Source organism: Myotis myotis, unplaced genomic scaffold, assembly GCF_014108235.1.
Source record: "Myotis myotis isolate mMyoMyo1 unplaced genomic scaffold, mMyoMyo1.p scaffold_m19_p_1, whole genome shotgun sequence".
In the NCBI taxonomy this organism is placed as follows: domain Eukaryota; kingdom Metazoa; phylum Chordata; class Mammalia; order Chiroptera; family Vespertilionidae; genus Myotis; species Myotis myotis.
The window spans coordinates 161,151,808-161,174,760 of record NW_023416313.1 but is presented as its reverse complement, the minus strand read 5'-3'; the positions used below and the strand labels follow the sequence as shown (position 1 = coordinate 161,174,760).

Genomic DNA, 22,953 nt, shown 5'->3' with positions numbered 1-22,953 from the left:
GATATTTCCAAGGAAGAATTTATTTAATTTCTCTCTTTTAGTATCTCGATTTTTACACCAAGATAGGTTATTTTTAAGTGATTAGCATTACTGAAAAAATGAGTCCTAAATAATTATTTGACAGCATTGGTGCTATAGCCAAATTACATTAATTTTTCAGATATAATTTGTGATGTGGAATAAAAAAGAATCTGTGCTTCAGGTACAAGTTTGAGATACCAAAAAGCCTGGTGGTGTATTAGTTATCTATTGCTGCATAACTGCAGAACAAATTACCCAAGTTTTAAAACAACATTTCTTAATTTCACAGTGTCTGTGGGGCATGATTTGACTCATCTAGATAGTCTGTTTCAGGGACAGTCACAGGCTGCAATAAAGGTAGGCTGTAGTCATCACAAGGCTCAACTGGGGAAGGATCCATTTCTAAGCTAACTCTGATGATTGTTGGATTGATTCAATTCCTTATGGGTGGGTGGACGGAGGGCCTCGGTTCCCTGCTAGATGTTGGTACCTATTAAAAGTGGAATCAATACTGCTAGCAGGGGCTGCCCTCAGTTCTTTGCCATGTGGCCTTTCCTTGGCAGTTCGCTTCATCAGAAGATCAAGCAAGTAGGAAGAGAATGCGAGCAAGGTAGATGTCACAGTCTTCTGTAGTACATCTGGGAAGTGACATCCTATCACTTGCTGTATTCTATCATTAGAAGCAAGTGACTAGATCCATCCACATTCAGGGGAGAGGATCAGCAGCACAAGATGGGGGTTCATGGGGAGCCATTTTAGAAGTCTAGTACAGCCCTAGCCGGTTTTGCTCAGTGGATAGAGCGTTGGCCTGTGGACGAAAGGGTCCCAGGTTCGATTCTGGTAAAGGGCACATGCCTAGGTTGCAGGCTCAATCACCAGTAGGGGGCGTGCAGGAGGCAGCCAGTCAATGATTCTCTCTCATCATTGATGTTTCTATCTCTCTTTCTCTCTTCTTTCCTCTCTGAAATGAATAAAAAATATATATATTTTTTAAAAGAAGTCTAGTACACCTTGGTAGCTTAAAGGATTCTGGGCTTTTTTCACTAGGGTTTATTTCCTAATTGGAACAGGTGTATTTTTTTATTTACTTAAGTGTTCTGAAGGATTTTATCCAGATACCACTTTGTTCCATGATCTTCCCACTGGTAATTTAAAGTGAGATAGATCTTGGAGGCTGTGGAGGCCTGCTGGGAACAGGACTTCTATAATGACAAATATGTCCAAGGCCATTATTGCTGGCTATGAGTGGGATCTCCGGAACCAGAGGGAGCACACAGCTCTTCTGAAGATGTCTAAGCTCGAGATGAAACAATTCTATCTAGGTAAGAGATGTGCTTATGTATATAAAACAAAGAACAACACAGTGACTCCTGGTAGCAAAAAAACAGACTAATCTGTGGAAACTCACGCTCATGGAGACAGTGGCATGTTTCATACTAAATTCCAAAGCAACCTTACTGCCAAGGCCATTGGACACAGAATCTGTGTAATACTGTACCCCTCAAGGATTTAAACTTATTGAAAAGTAAAAAAAAACCAAAATGGATTTGTCCTCTTAAAATATGTGAGATATACATATACTGAGTGGCCAGATTATTATGACCACCTGACGTTTGTAGGCAAATTAGCTATAATTTCGCGCTGAAGTTGCTAAAGGGCCAGACCATTGTAAATAGGAAAGCAGGTTGTTTACCACGACAGTAGAAGTGATTTTTTTCTGAAGATATGGGTAAACAATGCAATTTAACAGCCTTTGAACGTGGGATATATATATATGTGTGTGTATATATGTGTGTGTGTGTGTGTGTGTGTGTATACTGAGTGGCCAGATTATTATGACCACCTGACGTTTGTAGGCAAATTAGCTGTTCACTGCATCTTATGGGATATGGAAGCCGAAGGCCTGTTCGAACACCTTTGCTGTCTGTAGTTACCAAGATAAAACGTCTCCAATTCACACAAGAATACAAGGATTGGGCAGTCGAGCATTGAAAAAAAGTCATGTGGTCCGATGAATCACGTTTCCAGTTGCATCATGCAGATGGCAGAGTGAGAATTTAGCAGAAACAGCATGAAAGCATGCCCCCCACATGCATGAGTACAACCCTTCAAGCTGGTGGGGGCAGTGTTATGGTTTGGGGCATGTTTTCCTGGCATGATTTGGGCCCTTTAATTCGTGTGGAACAACGTCTGAATAGCACAACATACCTAAGTATCGTTGCTGATCAAGTTCATCCTATCATGCTGAGGGTGTATCCCAATGGAGATGGCTTCTTCCAGCAAGACAATGCGCCATGCCACGGTGCTCGTATTGTGCAGGAGTGGTTTCAAGAACATGAGGGAGACTTTACCTTGCTTAGGTGGCACCCACAATCACCAGATCTCAATCCAATTGAGCATTTGTGGGACGAAGTTAAAAGAGCCGTCAGGCAGCTGGTTCCACAACCATCAAATCTCACAGAACTGGACAGTGCTATTCATCAGGCATGGTGTCAGATTCCTCGCATCACCTTTCAACATCTCATGGAGTCAATGCCAAGAAGAAATGCCGCAGTATTGAAGGCAAAAGGTGGCCCAACAAAATACTATTGGGGTGGTCATAATAATCTGGCCACTCACGTTCAAATATAACCCATGTTCAAAGGCTATGAAATCGTGTTGTTTACCTATATCTTTAGAAAAAAATCACTTCTACTGTTGTGGTAAACAACCTGCTTCCCTATTTATAATGGTCTGGCCCTCTAGCAACTTCAGTGCAAAATTGTAGCTAATTTGCCTACAAACGTCAGGTGGTCATAAATAATCTGGCCACACAGTGTATAAAAGGCTAATATGCTAAGTGTCTCTCCGACCGTCCAACTGGTCACTATGACATGCACTGACCACCAGGGGGCAGATGTTTAACGCAGGAGCTGCTGTGACGCGCACTGGCCATTTACAAAGAAATGGCACTGCGGACCTGGCACCGACAAAGCAACTCTTGGCTTCCCCCAAGTGGGACACAGGCCCCGCCACCACCCCAGAGCAACAGCCCACCAAATCGCAGCCAATGCTGCTGAGACCCCATGGTGCAAAATGCAGCCCACAGCCCAGCCCAGCACAGCTCGGAAACAGTCGCTGTGGGTGATGGGTAACGACGTCACATAGCAACGCCCAGCTTCCTCTCCCTAGTTTCTAGCCTCCCTGGAGTTTCTTCAGCCCAAGAACATGACTTGCTTTATAGCCAGGTGCAAACATTTTACAGCTTAACCAAATGTCTGTGAAGTGTTTTCCCATGCCTCATCTCATTTGATCCTCACAGAAGTCCTGGAGTAGATAGGAGACTCAGTAGAATCCTATTTTCTTTTTTTTTCTTTTTTCTTTTTTCTCCTATTTTCTTTTCATTAGCCGGAAAATGGAGATTTAGAAAGTTTCGAAACTTGACCCAACTGAAAAGAAGTAAGAAATGGTGGAACTTGAAAATGATTTCAGGTTTTCTCACTGTGCAGAATATAGTCAAACACTGCTACAGTTAAATATTTCACCCTTTGTTCTCCCTGCGTGATCTACAATAATAATCTGTGTTGATTTTACTGCTGTGTTGCTGACAATTACCTGAAAGAGAAGTTGGGGCACTTCACTGGGCTTGAAAAAGTTTAGCTAAATCAGAAAGCAGGTCTAATTAAGCAAGTTCATCTATATATATAAAGCTCTTGCTGGTGCCAATTGCATGTGTGTGTTTCCATCTGTCATTGTTGATCGTGAATTTGTTTGACACTTCTATTATAGAGAAAGGGCAAATAGCAATATTAAAATATTTCTTCTAATTAATTTTCTTTCAATGTGCATGAATTCGTGCACCGGGCCTCTAGTTTAATTATAAGCTGTTGTAAAGTAGTTACTGTATCTTTTTCTTTAGCAATATGTTGTGCTTAGGATAGTGGTCTGTCTGGGTCAACTGCTATTGACACCATGCTTTCTCTATAGTCTTGCAATCTGAGCTATTTGTAAGTTTTATTTCTGTGTTGTAGTGTAATGTTTTTGTAATGTCTAGCTATTTCACTGGTATCTGTATGGAAAGATAAGTAGTTTTTAAAAATATGCACTGAACAGATTTTGGAACTGAGTTTGTGGGTTCTCCTCCTGTCCAACAAAGCAACAGAATTAATGTATAGGATTAGTAGTGCTACTTGGTGCTGAAATGTTTGTGTTAATTAATTAGCCCTGATATGCTATTTCTTTTGTTTTAGGTTAAATGGAAACCACCCTTGGGAGCTGGATGCCTGTGTAGCCTTTCTATCATATCATTGAATTGCAATGAGTGGAGGAGGAGAGCAGCCAGATATCCTCAGTGTTGGAATCCTTGTCAAAGAAAGATGGAAAGTGGTGAGTATGCATGAGAGAGAGAGGGAGAGGTAGATTGATTGTCTTGGGGGCAATTTTGGGTATCTTGATAAAAAAAATAGCATTTTGTTATAGAATCTATACTAATAAAAGGGTAATATGCTAATTAGACCAGGTTGACTGGACATCTTCCGGACGTCCAACTTCCTTCTGGACAAAGCCATGGTGGTGGGGGCTGAGGCAGAGGCAGTTAGGGGCGACCAGGCAAGCAAGGGAGCAATTAGGGGGTGACTAGGCCGGCAGGTGAGCAGTTAGGGGGTGGCCAGGCTGGCAGGTGAGCAGTTAGGGGGTGACCAGACTGGCAGGTGAGCAGTAGGGGCAGCCAGGCTGGCAGGGGGGCAGTTAAGGGGTGACCAGGCCAGCAGGTGAGTAGTTAGGGGGCAGCCAGGTTGGCAGGGAGGCAGTTAGGGGGTGACCAGGCTGGCAGGGGGGCAGTTAGGGGGCGACCAGGCCAGTAGGGAACCAATTAGGGAGCAATCAGGCAGGCAGGTAGAGTGGTTAGGGGTGATCAGGCCAGCCGGCAGGGGAGCAGTTAGGGGCAACTAGGCCGGCAGGGGGGCAGTTGGGGGTGACCAGGTCAGCAAGGGGGCAGTTAGGGGTCAATCAGGCTGGCAAGCAGAGGCAGTTAGGGGGTGACCAGGCCAGCAGGAGAGCAGTAAGGGGGTGGCCAGGCCGGCATGGGACCAGTTAGGGGGCGATCAGGCCGGCAAGCAGAAGCAGTTAGGGGCGATCAGGTAGGCAGGTAGAGTGGTTAGGGGTGATCAGGCAGGCAGGCAGGCAAGCAGTTAGGAACCAGCAGTCCCGGATTGCGAGAGGGATGTCCGGCAGTCGGACATCCCCCAAGGGGTCCCAGATTAGAGAGGGTGCAGGCCGGGCTGAGGGACCCACCCTCCTCCCATGCATGAATTTCATGTACTGGGCCTCTAGTAATACATATATTGCTTGCTAAAGCAGTTATTTTCAAGTGTTTGTTTTTTTATAATCTATGATTAAGTTTGGTTTATGCCCTAATTCTTACTCTTGTTTTATATAACAGTAAATTTTTCTAACCTTTGATAGCCAATTTGAGTAAGGTAAATAAAAGTATACTTAGGGAAAGAACAAATTTTTAAAAATATAATACAATGAACTACTCTCTCTTTTTTCTTTTAAAACCCTTTATTAAGAAAAATTGTAAGTATACATAAAAATAGCAACACTGATAGAGTGAACCTCCATGCACTCATGCCCCAGCTTAAACAGTCATCAATTTATAATCAATCTTGTTTCATCTTTTTAAGCTCCCTCCCAAAATATTTTAAGCATATATTTTCTCTTAGCATTTTTATATATATCTCTGAGAGATAAAGACTTCTTTTTAAAACATAATCATATTATTACACCTAAAAAAGTAGTAATTTCTAAATATCATTAAGTATCCTTTCAGCTTTCACATTCCCCTGTTTTTTTTATAGATTATTATTGCTATTATTATTTTATCAAATTTATTGAGGTGACATTGGTTAATAAAATTATATAGGTTTCAGATGTACAGTTCTATTATACATCATCTGTATATTGCATTGTGAGTTCACCACCCCAAGTCAAGTCTCCTTTCATCACCATTTATCTCTCCTTTACCCTCTTCTACTTTTTTCCAGCCCCTCGTTCTGATAATCACCATGTTGTTGTCTGTTTCTATGAGGTCTTTTTTGTTTCGTTTCGTTTTTTATTTTTTGCTTGATCCCTTCATCTTTTTCACTTGGCCCCAAACTCTCCTCCCCTCCGACAGCTGTCAGTCTGTTCCATGTATCTATGCCTCTGTTTCTATTTTGTTAGTTGATTTTGTTCATTAGATTCCACATAGGAGTGAAATCATATGGTACTTGTCTTTCTCTGGCTGCCTTATTTCACTAAGCATAATGCTCTCCAGGTTCATCCATGTTGTCACAAAGGGTAAGATTTCCTTCCTTTTTTATGGCCAAGTAGTATTCCATTGTGTAAATGTACTACAGCGGTTTTATTCACTCATCTGCTGATGGATACTTGGGCTGCTTCCAAATCTTGGCTGTTGTAAATAATGCTGCAGTGGACATAGGGGTGCATGTATTCTTTGAACTTAGTGTGCTGGGTTTCTTCGGATATATGCCCAGAACTGGAATTGCTGGGTCATAAGGCAGTTCCATTTTAAAATTTTTGAGGTAACTGCATACTGCTTTCCTTAGTGGCTGCACCAATTTGCATTCCCACCAACAATACATGAGGGTTCCCCTTTCTCCACATCCTCGCCAACACTTTTTGTTTGTCGATTTATTGATGATAGCCATTCTGACAGGTGTGAGGTGATAATCTCATGGTGGATTGTGAATGTTATTTGCATTTCTCTGATGATTAGTGACATTGAGCATGCTTTCTCTATTGGTCATCTGTATGTCCTCTTTGGAGAAGTGTCTATTCAGGTCCTTTGCTCATTTATTAATTGGATTGTTTGTTTTTTTGGTGTCAAGTTGTATGAGTTTCTTAGGTATTTTGGATATTAACCCCTTATCAGATGTATCATTGCTGAGTATGGTCTCCCATTCAGTGGGTTCTTTTCATTTTGTTGAAGATTTTCTTTGCTGTGCAAAATCTTTTTGGTTTGATGTAGTCCCATTTATTTATTTTTTCTTTTGTTTCCCTTGCCCAAGGCAATATATCAGAAAAAAATTTTAATGGTTTGAATCAAATCCAAATAAAATCTGGATATTGCTGTTGGTGATATTATTTAAGTTTTTTAATTTTTAGGTTTTTCTTTATCTCTTTTTACTTACAATTTATTTGTTGGAGAAACTAGGCTATTTGCCTGTACAGTTTTCCATGGTTTGGATTTTTCCAATTGCTTCCATGTGGTGTTAACATGTTTCTCTGTCATGTATTTTATGTAAATTGTTAATTATGCATAGAGGTTTGATTAAATATGAGTTCAAATCTAATCTGAAATGGCATTTTTCTCATAAAAGGTATTGTGAACTTTCAATAGGAGGAGCATAATATCTTATTGCTCATCATTTTTATGGTGTTAGTACTGTGGTTCATCATTGTCTAGGTCTGTTAATTCATTAGGGATTGCAAATTGGTGATATTCTAGCATTCTTTCATTTATTATTTAAAGTACATTATAAAGTGAAATTTCTCATCAACTGTTTATCTGAGATATAATTTTATTAGGAAAACAGGATAAACACTTGATTCTTTTTCTTAATTTATCAATTTTCAAAATAATGAATTGGTTCCCTAACATAGTCTGAAAGTGACCATAGTCTGAAGAGAATTTTAAAAATTACAACTAAGAAATTTTTAAAAATTATAACTAAGAAGCCATGGATTTAAACAAATTTAATGTGTTTTAGTTCATCCTTATTGATGTTCAAATTGTCTCATTTTACTAAGGGGACACCCTTCAGGTTGTCTCAGTTCTTTGAACATGATTCTAGCAGTCTTTTGATGGCTTCTTTGCCCTAGACTTGAAATCTGCCACCTCTCCTCCTCTTAAGGGAGCTATTTTCGTTTTGGAATATTTAAGTAGATCCAAAACAAAATATACCCAATCTTTTCTTACCTAAAATTTTGTTCCATTAGCAGGTTTAGCAAAACTATTTTAGTGGTTTCCTTAATCTACCAACAGATTGGAAAAAGAAGATCTCTAGAAATAAAAATTTTGTTTTTAGAGTACATTTGATCAGGCAATTCAATAGGCTTTGAAAATTTCTTAAGTAAATGTAAGGAAAAGACCATGTCATCATCATGGATTGGTGCAGGGAGATTCCAACAATTGGTAATCTTTTAAGTAAGTAAGGAGTGAGTGTTGTTTAGGTAAGAGCTTTGGAGTACGGGCTGCAGTAAAGATTGGCTGTTCGCCAGGAGACATATCAAAAGGTGGTAAATGAAACTATGCCTGGCATAGTTGTTCTTTCCTGATAATTAGAGCTAATACATAGAGAATGTCGCCAAATCATGTTAAGGATTGTATTTTGGTTATCTACTTTTATATAACAAACTACATCCAAATTTAGAGGCTTAAACAGTTACTCATTTCACAGTTTTGTGGATTAGGGACTTTGGGAAGAGTTAGCCTGGGTGGTGGTTTGTCCCTTAGTCATGTGGTACTAGCAAGGTTGGTTGGTCTGGAGGATTCACTTCCAGATGTTTTGTTTGGTACCTTGAGATCCTTAGTTCCCTCACCCCCTGCCCCCACTCTCCCCCTCCCCAAGCTGGTGGCTCATTTTTCTAGGACCTCTTTACAGGGCTATGACTTCTGAGGTAGCTAGCTCTTGAGATACAAGTTAACAAAAGTTATAAGGGCTGGTTAAGAACTTTGCAGTGTTACTTTGCCATGTTCTGTTGGTTAATGCAGTCACAAGATTCACACAAATTTAAGGGGGTGGGGAAATGGACTTGACTCTACCTCTTGATGGGGAAGCAGCAGGGTCACACTGACGAAGTAAAAATGATGGGCAATATTGTGGACGTCTTTAAAAAACAAAATCTGTCATAGGCCTTACCTTTATTCTTTCTCTAATCTGCATTACCCCATCACACTAAACTCTCTGTCTCTTTCCCTCATGAGCACTGATGTCTTAGGGCTTTGTCAAGTTCAATAAAAAATTAATGCTCTACTGTTGTTCAGATGACATTATAAGAATAGACCAAGAGCAAAATTATTTACTTCAGCCTAGATTTTTTTGTTCTGTCATTTGGTAAGGTTTTTTTTGTGGAAAAAAACAAACAAAAAAAAACCATGAAGCCACCTCTCTTCACAGTCCATAATTAGAAAAATGTTCTCATTACTTTTTATGAGCTTTTTAAGTTACACTAGGCTTTGTTTAATGAATGTGTATGTGTGTGTCTGTTGAGTATCAATCAGGACTCAACAGAGAGCAATTTACTTAACCAAAATTAAGTTCTGGAACTTTTTTTAAATTCTAAACTCATACCTGAGTTCCTCCTGGTATCTCTTCCCATCATCACCAAACCAGAATAAAGAAGGATTATGGTTTATATATACAAAGCAATGAATGGTTACTTAGCAATGCAGGGTGGGACAAAAGGAGGTTTGTAATTGTGAGTACACAAAACACAGTTTATTCTTGCATTATTATTTATTAATTATTGTATTATTTTCCATATGAACAACTGTCAAACTACTTTTCCTCACCCTGTATATATAGTTATCACTTTTGTTTTGCTTGGGGAAAACGAAAAATAATGGAGTGGCCTTCTCTTTGAAGAAGCTTAGTTTCACTATAGAGAGCGAGGACACTGACAATGGAAAGTTGGAAAAGTAATAAACATAAAAGATAAAGAAGCAGGATGGGGTTAATACAAGTGTTATCTGAGGAGGAATTAAGCCTAGTAAAATTATTAAGTTATTAAGCAAATAATTCCTGTAGAAATTCAGAAGATAAAGAAATCAGCCTAGATAGAGTAATCAGTATTGACCCAGTGGAGAAAGGAGTGGGACTTGAGGTGAGTCCTCTGAGGTGGTGAGGATTCAGGACTCTGTGCCTCCAGTGATGACTTTCTATATTATAGTACATTCTAGATGTTTGATAATGTGGTAAAGAGAGACCTAGTTTCAGGAAATGGAAGAAGGCTAATTACATATTGTTTCTAGCTTGAAGAAACAACATGCACTCCAGTTTAAAACAGGAGTTTTCTGTGTGCTCTTTGAAGCCTGTTCAGTGCCTCAGAAAGGAGGGTAAATGCTGCGGAGAGGGCTTGGCTCTGGCTGCCCTATTTCTACCCCAAACTCCCCACATACACATCTCAGTTAGGTTCCAGATAAGATTTCAACTGGCAAAAATATTTCATGGTTTAAAAAGCCTTCAAATGATTACCTTAGAATTAAAACAACAAACCTGGTTGTTGAGACAAATCTGGTCATTGGACTTTGGCAATTTGTTTTCATGGTGCGTAGGGATGAGAGAGAGTGAATTACCTGAAACATTTTGTGTTAGAAAGTGTTTTCATAAATGTTATTGTAAAACTAGATCTCTTTCAGATATTGTTTTTGTGACAGTTCTAATGCTAGCTGTAGACCAAATTTTAAAATAGTTTGTGGCTGAAATAATTTTTTAACTCTTTGTGGATAAATTTGTGGAAAAGGTTCTGATGTTATTTCTAGACATTTCTTCTTGGCATGTCATGGTTAATTTAATAATGCTAAGATCTCTTTATAATAAAACAGCAGTAGCAAAATTATATTTAATATCAGAGACTAATTGGTTTCCAGTTAGAATCTTCTAGTAATTTTGTGTGTGTTCTTATTTCTTATGCAGTTGAGGAAGATTGGGGGTGGGGGCTTTGGAGAAATTTACGATGCCTTGGACATGCTTACCAGGGAAAACGTTGCATTGAAGGTAGAATCAGCCCAACAACCAAAACAAGTTCTGAAAATGGAGGTGGCTGTGTTGAAAAAACTACAAGGTAAGTTGTTTTGTATGATATCAAACAATTTATAATTTATTATTTTCTTTCTGAACCTCAGTTACATTCTCTAACTATTAATTAAATATTCTAGTGTCATATTGGTATAAACATACTGAGCACATTTCTCTTGGAAATTTTACCACTAGCTAGTAATAGTAGAAAGATTGATTGTTTAGAGTAATTGGACTTTGGCAGTTTGTTTTCATGGTGAGTAGGGATGAGAGAGAGTGAATTACCTGAAACATTTTGTGTTAGAAAGTGTTTTCATAAATGTTATTGTAAAACTAGAGGCCTGGTGCACGGGTAGGGTCCCTAGGTCTGGCCGGTGATCAGGGCTGATCGGGGCCTTCAGGCTGCCGGCCAATATAACGGTATGTAAGAAATGTTTTAATAAAAATTTCGTAACTTAATTTTTACAATATCCTGTTACACATAATTATTAATAATGAACTACAACGTTCGCTAATGACTGATTACTGTAATTGTGTTACATTCATTTCCCTTACGCACCTTACATGCAGGTGCACCATTTCTCTCCACTAATACTAGCAGTGAATATTTTAGCAGCCGATGGCCACGTCACTAGTCTTGGATTGACTTGTTTGGTGTGTGCAACAGGAAATATTTCGCTTTTTGGAGAACAAGAAAAATAGGTTTATTTGTGTTATGCTTATTATTGTGCAGTTATTCAGTGTCTGGTAAGTTAATGTTCAAGCTACACTCCTAAGTTGTACTTGGTTTTTACTGATCTATTTGAATATTTTAGTCACTTCTAAAACTAAACCACTTGTCTGTAGGCCTATTTGCTAGTACTTCTACATTCATTATTATCTAAAGTATCCCTAGTAAATAGAACCATAAAAATTATTAAGAGGAAAATATATTTTCTGGTGTAAGAGGAAAAAATATTCTGTCCTATGATTTTAACTCTGATCACTAGTAATTCTGCAGTACCTCATGAATCTACCATCAGAAGGTACTTTTTAAAAAGTTAGATTTTCATTATAATCTTAATAAAATTTGATACATGTCTAGAATCTTGCAGGTGAGATAGTCAAATCTTAAATTAGATTTTTCCCTTTTTATCATGAAAAATTTCAAATATATAAAAAATAGAGAATCATATAATGAATATTCACATAGTACTCAGTTTCAATAAGTATTAGCATTTGCTCAGTCTTGTTGCATCTAAATCTTACTCCTTTAACATTTTCCCCTACCATGCTGGAGTATTTAAAAAGAAATCCTAGACATATATTATCTATAAATACTTCAGTATGTCTCTCTCATAGATCAGGGCTCCTTTAAAGCCAAAGAAGGAGAAGAAGGAAATATTCTTTATTTTATAGAGTCATGAAGTATCAGACAGATAGGGAATTTGTGGGTTTTGGGGGGGCAGTATTTGGAGATATATCAGTATTTGCAGACAGTGCTTTGTCTATGAGAGCTTTGTTGATTTTGTGAATCCATTAAAGTGTATCTATTGGAACATAACACGTGTTAGCCCAGTGATGGCGAACCTATGACACTCATTTTTTTGGTTGATTTTTCTTTGTTAAATGGCATTTAAATATATAAAATAAATATCAAAAATATAAGTCTTTGTTTTACGATGGTTGCAAATATCAAAAAATTTCTATATGTGACATGGCACCCGAGTTAAGTTAGGGTTTTTCAGAATGCTGACACGCCGAGCTCAAAAGGTTCGCCATCACTGTGTTAGCCACTTACCCTCACACACATAAAAAAATCACTACTTAAGTCACTGAATGACTAGAAAGTTGTCCTGCCTTGCTGTGCTATTTTAGCCCTCTATGTCATGTTGTGGATGATCAGCATATCTTATCTCTTGTGTTCTTTCAAACACCAACTTGAATATTACTTTGGATGAGAAGGTGATTAATTAAAGGTTTATTTAATTATTTAAAAAATTATCCTATCAGTGGTTCTCAACCTTCTTAATGCCACGACCCTTTAATACAGTCCCTCATGTTGTGGTGACCCCCAGCCATAAAATTATTTTCGTTGCTACTTCATAACTGTAATTTTGTTACTGTTATGAATCGTAATGTAAAAATCTGATATGCTATATGTGATTTCCCGATGGTCGCGACCCACAGGTTGAGAATCCTCTAAAAGCAAGGGAGGATCCTATTAATAGCAAGAAATAATAAAGTAAATGCCATTGTTTGATAACCAAATAGTTTTATTCTCAGTAGAAGTAGTTGGGAATTAATTTGTTTTGCCCCATATCAGTGCAGAGAAAAACAACTGACCCATAAAGAAGTTATTTTATTTGGAATATCAGGGACTTTTTTACCCTGAGATATTGATTCTGGGTTTTACTTTTGCCTTGGAGACTGCAGAGCACAGCTCTGAGAGTTGGGAAGAAGGGGTACCATTACAGAAGAGCAACTGTACCTCTTCTGCCTTCCCTGCTTGAAGTCTCCAGCTGCTGCTGTGAAGTACGACTACTCCCTTTCCCTAGTCATAAGAATGTAAGAAATGTGTAATTTCTTTCCGTATAAAAGGCTGCCTATGAAAGTTATTCCAAAGTTGCTTGCCCTCGTGAAGGATCATCTGTTCCATCAAAAAGTGTTATACGATCTTTGATAACTCCTTTTGTGGAAGAGCATAGTAGTCAAACTACGGGTCCTAAAAGGTTAGGAATAAACTCTTCATTGATCCTTTAATCTGTCATCTGCCCTTTTGTTTGTTTCATCCTGTGCATTTCCCCCCTTAAAGGAATTTTGCTTGCCCTGTATAAGGTTTCATTAAAGAGTGTTAGGAGATCTCTGAGAACTTTATTTGTTCAGTATGTTCACGTTAACATTTACCTAGTTGGGAGAGTTAACGTATCTGCTAGCTCGGGGGTTTGTCTATTCACTACTCTATTTGAGCCTAGAAAAATGGCACATAGGAACCAGAATAGGCCTAGATTATTTTAAGGAGCAGAGGTTCATTTCCTTAAAATAGAATGTAATGTATATATGTGTGTTTTTATATGTACATACACATGTATTTATATGTTTTTTATATGCACAAAGAAAGTCTGGAATCATATAGCACTCAAGAAGTCATTGGGAATGGTTATGTTTAGGTATTGGAATTAGAGGTACCAGGAAAGGAGAGGATCTTTTACTTTTTTCCTTTATAAATTCTTTTTGGTGCTTAAAAAATGGAAAAGAATAATGGGAACTTTTTTATAGTAAAAATATAATATAAAAATTATATACATTTCAAGATCCATTCTTTATCTTCTCTTTAAATTTCCGAATGCTTAAAAATACATAGTAAATTAATGTAACTTAATTAAAAAGCTGTTTTGGGTTGTGAATTTACTTTATAATATCTTATTTGTGGGGAGATCTATAGCAGTGTCTGAGTGCTTACTATGTGCTAGGAACAGTGCTACTGAATATTAGGTTCATTCATACTTGTATTATAATGTCTTATATGTTTCTTTTATCTATGCATGTATAAGACCTTCCTCCATTTTGTTTACAACCTTTTAAAGTCTATAAATGTTCACAGCAAAAAAATTTAAAACTCAAATAGAAGAATAAAGTAAAAAGTAAGTTTCTTTTTCTTAGCCCCTCTTTCTCCTCCAAAGTTTAGCATTGTTACTGGTTTCTTGCGTTTTTTCCAGAAACATGTAATACATATTATAAATATACCTATTCACACATTTATATAATCACATGATTATATGCACTGATATATAACCATATCATTATATATGTCATATATATGTCATGTCTGACATATATGATGATGTGATTGTGTGTATCTATAAAATCTTCCTCCATTGCCCTGGCTGGTGTGGCTCAAGTAGGTTGGAGCATTGTCCCATGCACCAAAAGCTCATGGGTTTGATTTCCGGTCAGGGCACATATTTCAGTTGTGGGTTAGAACCCTGGGTGGGGTACCTAGGGGAGGCAACCAATCCATGTATCTCTCACATCGACGTTTCTCTCTCCCTCTCTTTCTTCCTCCCTCTCTAAAATTAAAATTAAAAAAAATCTCCCTCCCTTACCCATATCCCCCAACAATATGTGGAATCATACGTTACTGTTCTTCAACTTTATGTGACTCCTTAGATTCAGACGGTAAGATTCATTTTCTGTGCACCTTTATGTTCTGCAGCAGGAGTGCTCCTTCAAATATATCAGTTGGGTCATGTCACTCCCCCACCTTTGCTAAAATATTTCAGGGCCTTCCTTTTCTCAGGTAAAGTCTACCCACCTTAACTTGGCATGTTTTTTTTCAGTTCCTAAACAGTATATGGCCACTTATCTGCAACTCTGCTTCCTCTGTTTTTATGCTTTGGATAATTCCTACTTTCTTTATTCCTTTAAAATAAATTTATAATAGGCCTAGTATTTATAAAAATCTATAGGTAAACTAAGATTTAAAGAAATAAAGCAAAGTACAATTAAGAGCTTCACTTTTTTTTTCCTAAGCATGTAATATCCAAAAATATGTATGCTTAAAAAAATGTGATTCTACTAGATTGCCTGTTCCTTTTTCCTAGATAAGATTACTACAGGATTTACTTAAAAATTTTAATTTATAATCAAAGTTATACAAATAGTTTAATCAGTCAGTTCTACAAAGCCTGTTATGAAAAACAGTAGTCCAGGTTTTGGTTCCAGATAAGATGGAGTAAGCATACTTCACCCTGTCTCTCCCACTGAATGCAGCTATAAATCCTGGACAGAATGCTTGGAGTGGCTATTTGAGGACTCAAAAAATAAATAGTAGGAGGCAGATTGGGGAAGAAGACCAGAATTCAAAGTACCAGTGAACTGGCGGTGAGTTTACCATTTTTTTCTTCCAATATACCCCCGCCTGAACTTAACATATCCTGAAACTTGGAAGTGAGCATTATTAACTCGGACAGAAAAAGAACAGGAGAAGTCCTCTCGTTCTGACTCAAGGAGCAGGAAAGGGGGTTCCTAATGCTCAGAGAAAATGTGGCAATCCCACATCTTTTTCTTTTTTCTTCTTTGTTTTCTTTTCTTCATTCTCTTGCACCCTAGGCCTCAAACAGTTCTTGGCAGTGACTACAGCGGCCTCAACGGGGTCAGGCAGGAGCCTAAATCTCAGAGGGAGCGGAACCTTCCTCTCAAATTGAAGGAACTATGGTCTTAAGAGAGTGGAGCAAATTCCATTGCTTTTCTTCTCCCTTAGCTCTTCTATTGCTCACCCTGGGCCCTGACTTCTGACACAGTCATGGGAAGTACACAGCAGAGTGTGTGTAATGAAGCCCAGCTTTCTGTTGGAAGGCCTAAAAAGGGGAGTCCTAGGGAACCAGAAGATTGCAGGGAAACCACTTAAACCTGCTTATGGACTGCTGAGCTGACTTCCAAGTTTTGCTTGCGTGAGCCTGATTCTAAACAGCCTAAGAAAATGTTGAGCACGGAATTATGGGATAGACCACCCCCATCCCTAAACTGGACACTATGTGGGACAGTTATGCAACACTTAACTGAATTGAAATTGGAAACACAACCCACAGAAGACATGTCAGAACTTTAAGTATGAACCCAACTGGGTCAATTGCTGGCTTTAAAAAACCCCCAAAACTCAACAAACATGCGCAGTGGGACTTAAATAACAACCAGAGTTTCAACATAATGTTAAAAATGTCTCAGCTTAAAAAGAATTACTCAGCTTACAAAGAATCAGAAAAATCTGAACTCACATGGGAAAACACAGATCCCAATGCCAACATCACACAGTTGTTAAAATTATCTCAAAAATTAAAAAAAAAAAATTTAATATGTTTTTATTGATTTCAGAGAGAGAGGAAGGAAGAGGGAGAGAGAACTAGAAACACTGACGAGAGAGAACATTGGTCGGTGCCTCCTGCACACCTTTTACTGGGGATTGGGCCCACTACCTGGGCATGTGCCCTGACCGGGAATGGAACTGGCGTCCTCTTGGTGTACAGGACAACACTCAACCACTGAGTCACACCAGCCAGGCTGTCTCAAAGACTTTTAAATCAGCTATAATGACCATGTTCCAGGAATGGGCAGGAAGTTAAGTCTTAGCAAAGAAATAGAAGATAGAAAGAACTAAATGTTCCAGGAATGAGTGGAAAGATAAAAAAAAAAAAAGAAGAAGAAGAAATAAAACTCAGCAAAGAAATAGAAGATAAATAAGAACTAAATGAAAATTTAGAACTGAGAAATATAATAATGGAAATTTAAAAATTGCTGGATGGGCTTAATAGAGTGGACATGACAGATGAAAGAATCAGTGAACTTGAAAATAGATCAATAGAAATTATCCATTTGGAAACTTAAAAACAAAACAAAAAACCCATAGGCTTATGCTGCACTTAAGCCAAAAATACTTTGTACACCTAATTGAAAAAAAAAGAAAAAAGAAATCCAGTTGGAACAACAACAAAATGAAGATTAAAAATAAATAAATAGTCTTGGGGACCTGTGATACTATCATAAGGTCTAACATTTATGTCATCAGAAACCCTGAATTAGAGGAGAATGAGTGTGGTTCAGCAAAACTATTCAAAGAAATAGTGGCATATAGATTGCAAAGGAAGAAATAAGACTGGCCCTATTTGCAAATGGCATGATTGTCTACGTCATGCCCAAGGAATCCACACATAATTTTCTAGAATAAATGAGTTTAGTAGGTGATTCAAGATCATCCACAAAAAGCAATCATACGTCTATATGTTAATGGTAAACAATTGAAATTTGTATTTTAAAAAATTTACAATAGCTCCCCAAAATGAAATACTTAGATTTAAAGTCAATAAAATATGTATCTCTATGCTGAAAACTATATACCCTGATTAAAAATAATCAAAGAACATTTAAATGGAGAGACATATCATATTCATGAATTGGAAGATTCACTATAAAGACATTCATTCTCCCCAAACTGATATATAGATTTAACACATCATCAATAAATATCCCAATAGCACTGTTTGTAGTTATAGAGAAACTGATTCTAAAATTTCTATAGAAAGGCCAAGGACCTGGAATAGCCAGAACAGTTTTGGAAATGAAATATGTTAGAAAAACCAAACTACATGAATTAAAACGCAGTACAAAGCTGCCATTATCAAGACTGTGGTATTAGCAAAGAGATAGACATATAGATCACTGAAATAGAATAGAAATTCCAGAAATAGAACCACACAAATATGGCCAATAATTTTTCACAAAGTTTCTAAGTGAAAAAAGAATATTCTTTTCCATAAGAGGTGTTGGAACATTGGACATCCACATACAAAAATAATGCACTTTGCCTGGCCGACATGGCTCAGTGGTTGAGCGTTGGTTGCCCTGTGAACTGGAATGTCAGTTTGATTCCTGTTCAGGGCACATGTCAGGGTTTTGGGTTTGACCCCCAGTGTGGGTCATGCAGGAGGCAGCCAATCAGTGACTCTCTCTCATCATTGATGTTTCTCTCTCCCACTCCCTCTCCCTTCCTCTCTGAAATCAATAAAAATATATTTAAAAAATAATAATGCACCTTGACCTTAGCCACATAAGTTATACAACAATGAACTTAAAATGTACTACACATCTATATGTGAAATATAAAGCTATTCAGTTTTAGAAGAAAAACATTTAAATGATAGAATTTTCTTTGATGGTTATCTAGAAAGATGAGTTTGGAAACTTCCTTCTGCTATCTTCCTTCAGCTTCTGGTGAGCTACTTAGAAACGAAGGGATTGTTAGATGGGCTTTCTCATGAGGGCTGGAAGGAGCCTTTGTATTTTGATTTCCTGGTGGAATTATTTTTCCTGTGGACTTGGTGTAGAGGACACCCCTTTTAAAAATTATGTATATGTTTTTATTTATTTTAGAGAGGGAGGAAGGAGCAGGAGAGAGGGATGGGGAGAGAAAGAGAGAGAGAAAAGGAAAAGGCAGGACTGACGGAAGGAAGGAAGGAAGGAAGGAAGGAAGGAAGGAAGGAAGGGGAAGGGAAGGGAAGAAATAAAAAAAAAAAAAAGAAAAGAAAAGAAGAGAAGAGAAGAGAAAATAAAAGAAAGACCTACTGGGGATAAGCCTGCAAATTGGGCAAGTACCTTGACTGGGAATAGATCTGGTGGCCTCTTGGTTCATGGGTGGACTTTCAACCACTGAGCCACACCAGGCCCTTCTTTTTGTATCACTGTCAAGTTAACTCAATGAAGCTCAAGCTCTATGATGCATTTTATTTTATCTTTTCTTTTTTTAATCCTCACCTGAGGATATTTTTCCATTGCTTTTTACAGAGTGGAAGAGAGAGGGAAAGACAGAGAGAAATATCGATGTGAGAGAAACACATCAATTGGTTGCCTCCTACACTTGCCAACCAGGGTCTGGGCCGTGGAGGAGCCTGCAACCAAGTAAGTGCCCTTGACCACATTCCAACTGGGGACCCTTTGGTCCATAGGCCAACGCTCTATCCACTGAGCCAAACTGGCTAGGGCTATTTTATCTATTGTTGAAAGTATTACAGATGTCTCCTTTATTGTTGTTGTTTTTTTCCATTGATTTTCCCTCCACCCTGCACCCGCCCCTCCCAGGCCTTCACAACACTATTGTCTTTGTCCATGGGCTTTGCATATTTGCATATAAGTTCCCCATTAATCACTCCCCTCCTCTCCTCCCACCCAAATCCCTCACCCCCGACTTCCCTCTGAAATTCGTCAGTCTGTTCCATGTGTCTATGTCTCTGAATCTGATGTATTTTAATCTAGCTAATGTATTGATTTCTCTGTAATGCTTATTCTTTGTTCTTATAAGCTATCATTTGATCTTATTGTCTATATTAGTCTTATAATATGTTCATTTCTTTTAATAAGGTTGTAAAGTCTTTGAGAACAGAGCCTAGCTTTATATTTTTCTGTCTCCCATGGTGTAGATATTTCATGAGTTGTTATTATTTGGGTGGGTGTGGCTTCTTTGTTTTTGGTGGGGAGTAGGTAAATATCTGGAGTAAATACAGATGGGCAGGGAAGCTAACACTGGTTTTGTGGTGTCCTTATTAGGATGGTAGTCCATCTTTTTAGAATCTCAGTGTTTGCTAATTTGTAAATGACCTGGAATTTGTTCTTTGAATTCTGGAGCATTGCTGTTAGTGGATTTGGGATTGTTTCAGCTTAGCTTTTCACTTTATTGCTAAACTAGAGGCCCAGTGCACAAAAATTTGTGCACTTGATGGGGGCGTCCCTCAGCCCGGCCTATGCCCTCTTGCAGTCTGGGACTCCTCAGAGGATGTCCACCTGTTGGCTTAGGCCCGCTCCCTGGGGGATCAGGCCCAAGCTGGCAGTCAGACATCCCTCTGGCAGCCCGGCAGCCCTTGGGGGATGTCCACTTGCCAGCGGGGAGCAGAAGCAAAGAATGAGATCAGGACAAGACTAGCAGCAAGCATGAATGCATGATGACATCCAGAGTACTATGCTGGATAGAGTTCAATAAATGTTTCCTGCTGAATCTAAGGGTGAGAGTGAGGTGGGCTTGAGTCTGTAGGTGAGAGTTAAGTTGCAGCAGTATTATGGAGGGGAATATAGTGGTAGGGAACTAGAGGGCCTTCAAGTATTTTGGAGAGCATAGAGCCAAAGGGTTCTAGAGAAACACTCTATGAGATAGTGATGTCCTAGGCCAGCGGTGGGCAACCTTTTTGTGAGTGCGTGCCAAAACCAGCAAAATCTCTGACTCAGAATTCTTCTCTGTGCCAACCCTAATTTTTTGAGAACATGTTACGCCTACTTGATATCTCTTAAAGGTGTACATATGTGAAGAACCTTGAAGAAATAATAAAATTCATTCGAGCGACAAAAACACAGTATATGATGATGAAAAATACATTTATTTTTTTAATGTATACATGTACACTGATAGTCCGACAGAAAACTTTATGACTCCATTTGATATTATCAGTGGGACTTTTGCTGCTGCATCCCTGATGACAGAGATTTTACATCAGGTTTATATTTCGTGACCTTCAGAGATATGCACGAGCTACTACTTTCATCCATCAGGCTACTCCTATTACGAGACTTAACAAAATTCATCACTGAGAACAAAGATTCACAAGCATGTGTGGATGAAACCAAAACACTGGTCGGATCTAGGAAGGGAGGGAGAGTTAAGGCAAAGGCATAGAAGTTGCTCTTCCCCTCTCTCGTCAATCCATGTTTATGGTCTTTAAGATAACTTGTTATGTAAAATTACTTATCTAAGATGCACCTACACTGAATTTATCTGAAAAATAAAAAAGTTGATATTAAGAAAAAAATTGTAAATGGAAGATTATAAGAGAGGGTTTCGTGTGCCAGCAAAAGTTACTGGCGTGCCATGTTTGGCACGTGTGCCTGGGGTTGCCCACCCCTGTCCTAGGCCAAGGTAGTCAGTCACAGGAGTAAAAATAGAAAGAATACATAAAGGATAAGAACTGGTAATTTACAAAAAAAGGAAACCTAAACCATCAGTCAACTGATAAAAAGATGCTCAATGTCACCCAGCTGATGTTGCTCAGTAGTTAAGTGTTGATCTATGAACCAGGAGGTCATAGTACGATTCCGGGTCAGGGCATATGCCTGTTTCAGGCTCAATCCCCAGTGGGGGGGCCTTCAGGAGGCAGCCAATTGATGATTCTCTGTCATCATTGTGTTTCTATCTCTCCCTCTCTCTTCCTCTCTGAAATATATATATATATATATTTTAAAGATGCTCAATGTCACTAGTAATGAAAAAAATGCAAATTATAGTATGACACCAATTCATACCAATCAGACTGGAAAAATATAGTCTGAAAATATTAAGTGTTGGTGACCATAGAGAAATGAGAACTTCCTTGTGTCCCAATAGTAGAAGTATAAATTGGTACAACCACTTTGAGAAGCAATTTATACCTATCATATAATGATGATGCTAGCAACCATTTAAGATACTTTCTGTGCCAGGCATAGTTTAGTTGTTTTTATCCTCACCTGAGGATAGTTTTTTGTTTGTTTGCTTGCTTGTTTGTTTTACGTGTTTTGTTTATCCTCACTGGAGGATATTTTTTCCATTGACTTTTTTAGAGAGCATGGAAGGAAGGGGGAAAGACAGAGAGAGAGAGAGAGATACATCGATGTGAGAGAGACACATTGATTGGTTGCCTCCTGCACCAGCCCAGACTTGGATGGGGGACTGAGCCTACAACCAAGGTATGTACCCTCAATGGGGGGAATCACACCTGAGACCCTTCAGTCCGCAGCTGACACTCTTAACAACTGAGCCAAACCAGCTAAGATAGATATGTGTGTGTTTTTTATTTTTTTTTTATTTTTTATTTTTTAAATTTTTTTAAATTTTTTTTTATTGATTTTTTACAGAGAGAAAGGGAGAGAGATAGAGAGTTAGAAACATCGATGAGAGAGAAACATCGATCAACTTCCTCCTGCACACCCCCCACTGGGGATGTGCCCGCAGATATGTGTGTGTTTTTTAATTGATTTTAGGGAAAGAGGAAAGGAAAGGGAGAGAGCGAGAAGCAACAATGTGAGAGAGAAACGTCAATCGGTTGCCTCAGGTAAGCACCCTGACTGGGATTGAACCCAAAACTTGGATATGTGCCTTGACTATTAGTCAAATCCTTGACCATTTGGTGTACAGGATGATGCTCCAATCAACTGAGCCACCTGGCCAGAGCTGTGCCAGGCATTGTTTTTAAAAAATATTATTTAATTAAATTCTTGCCATAACTTTTACCTCATATTATAGTTGAGGAAATTAAGTCTAAAAGAGGTTAATCTGTCCAAAGCCACAAAAACATAGTAAATAGAATTTTTAGCTTAGATGTCTCATTCCAAAATAGGGCCCACTGTCACTAATCTTTAATGATAATAATAGGTAGCATATATTGAGCACTTCTTGTAAAACCACACAGTATATTATGTATTAGATATACTTTAGCTGATTTCACCTGTGCAATAACCCTTTGAGGGTAAGTGCTATTGTTACTCCTTGTGTGACTTGTGGAGATTAAGTAACAAGCTAACATATGAAAAAGCTGGTATTTAACTCAAGCAGACTTGAGCACATGCAGTTTCCTCCACACCAAACTGAAAGATCCAGAGG

General features: G+C 38.3%; 1 protein-coding gene and 1 pseudogene across 5 annotated transcripts in view; both read left to right on the top strand.

Annotated features, from left to right (window-relative positions):
* TTBK2 (tau tubulin kinase 2) overlaps nt 1-22,953 on the top strand; it is a 137,156-nt gene that overhangs the window by 14,808 nt on the left and 99,395 nt on the right. For 3 of the 5 annotated variants that reach the window (XM_036298976.1, XM_036298967.1, XM_036298972.1), the window contains exons 2-3: nt 4,251-4,386; nt 10,701-10,848. In XM_036298976.1, coding sequence (XP_036154869.1) covers nt 4,318-4,386; nt 10,701-10,848 — 217 coding nt within the window. In that variant the 5' untranslated portion in view covers nt 4,251-4,317. Of the gene's footprint in view, nt 1-4,250; nt 4,387-10,700; nt 10,849-15,554; nt 15,666-22,953 lie in introns of those variants that run through there. The other 2 variants (XM_036298984.1, XM_036298979.1) reach the window with 1 other exon arrangement.
* On the top strand, nt 1,238-1,616 carry LOC118675410 (annotated as a pseudogene).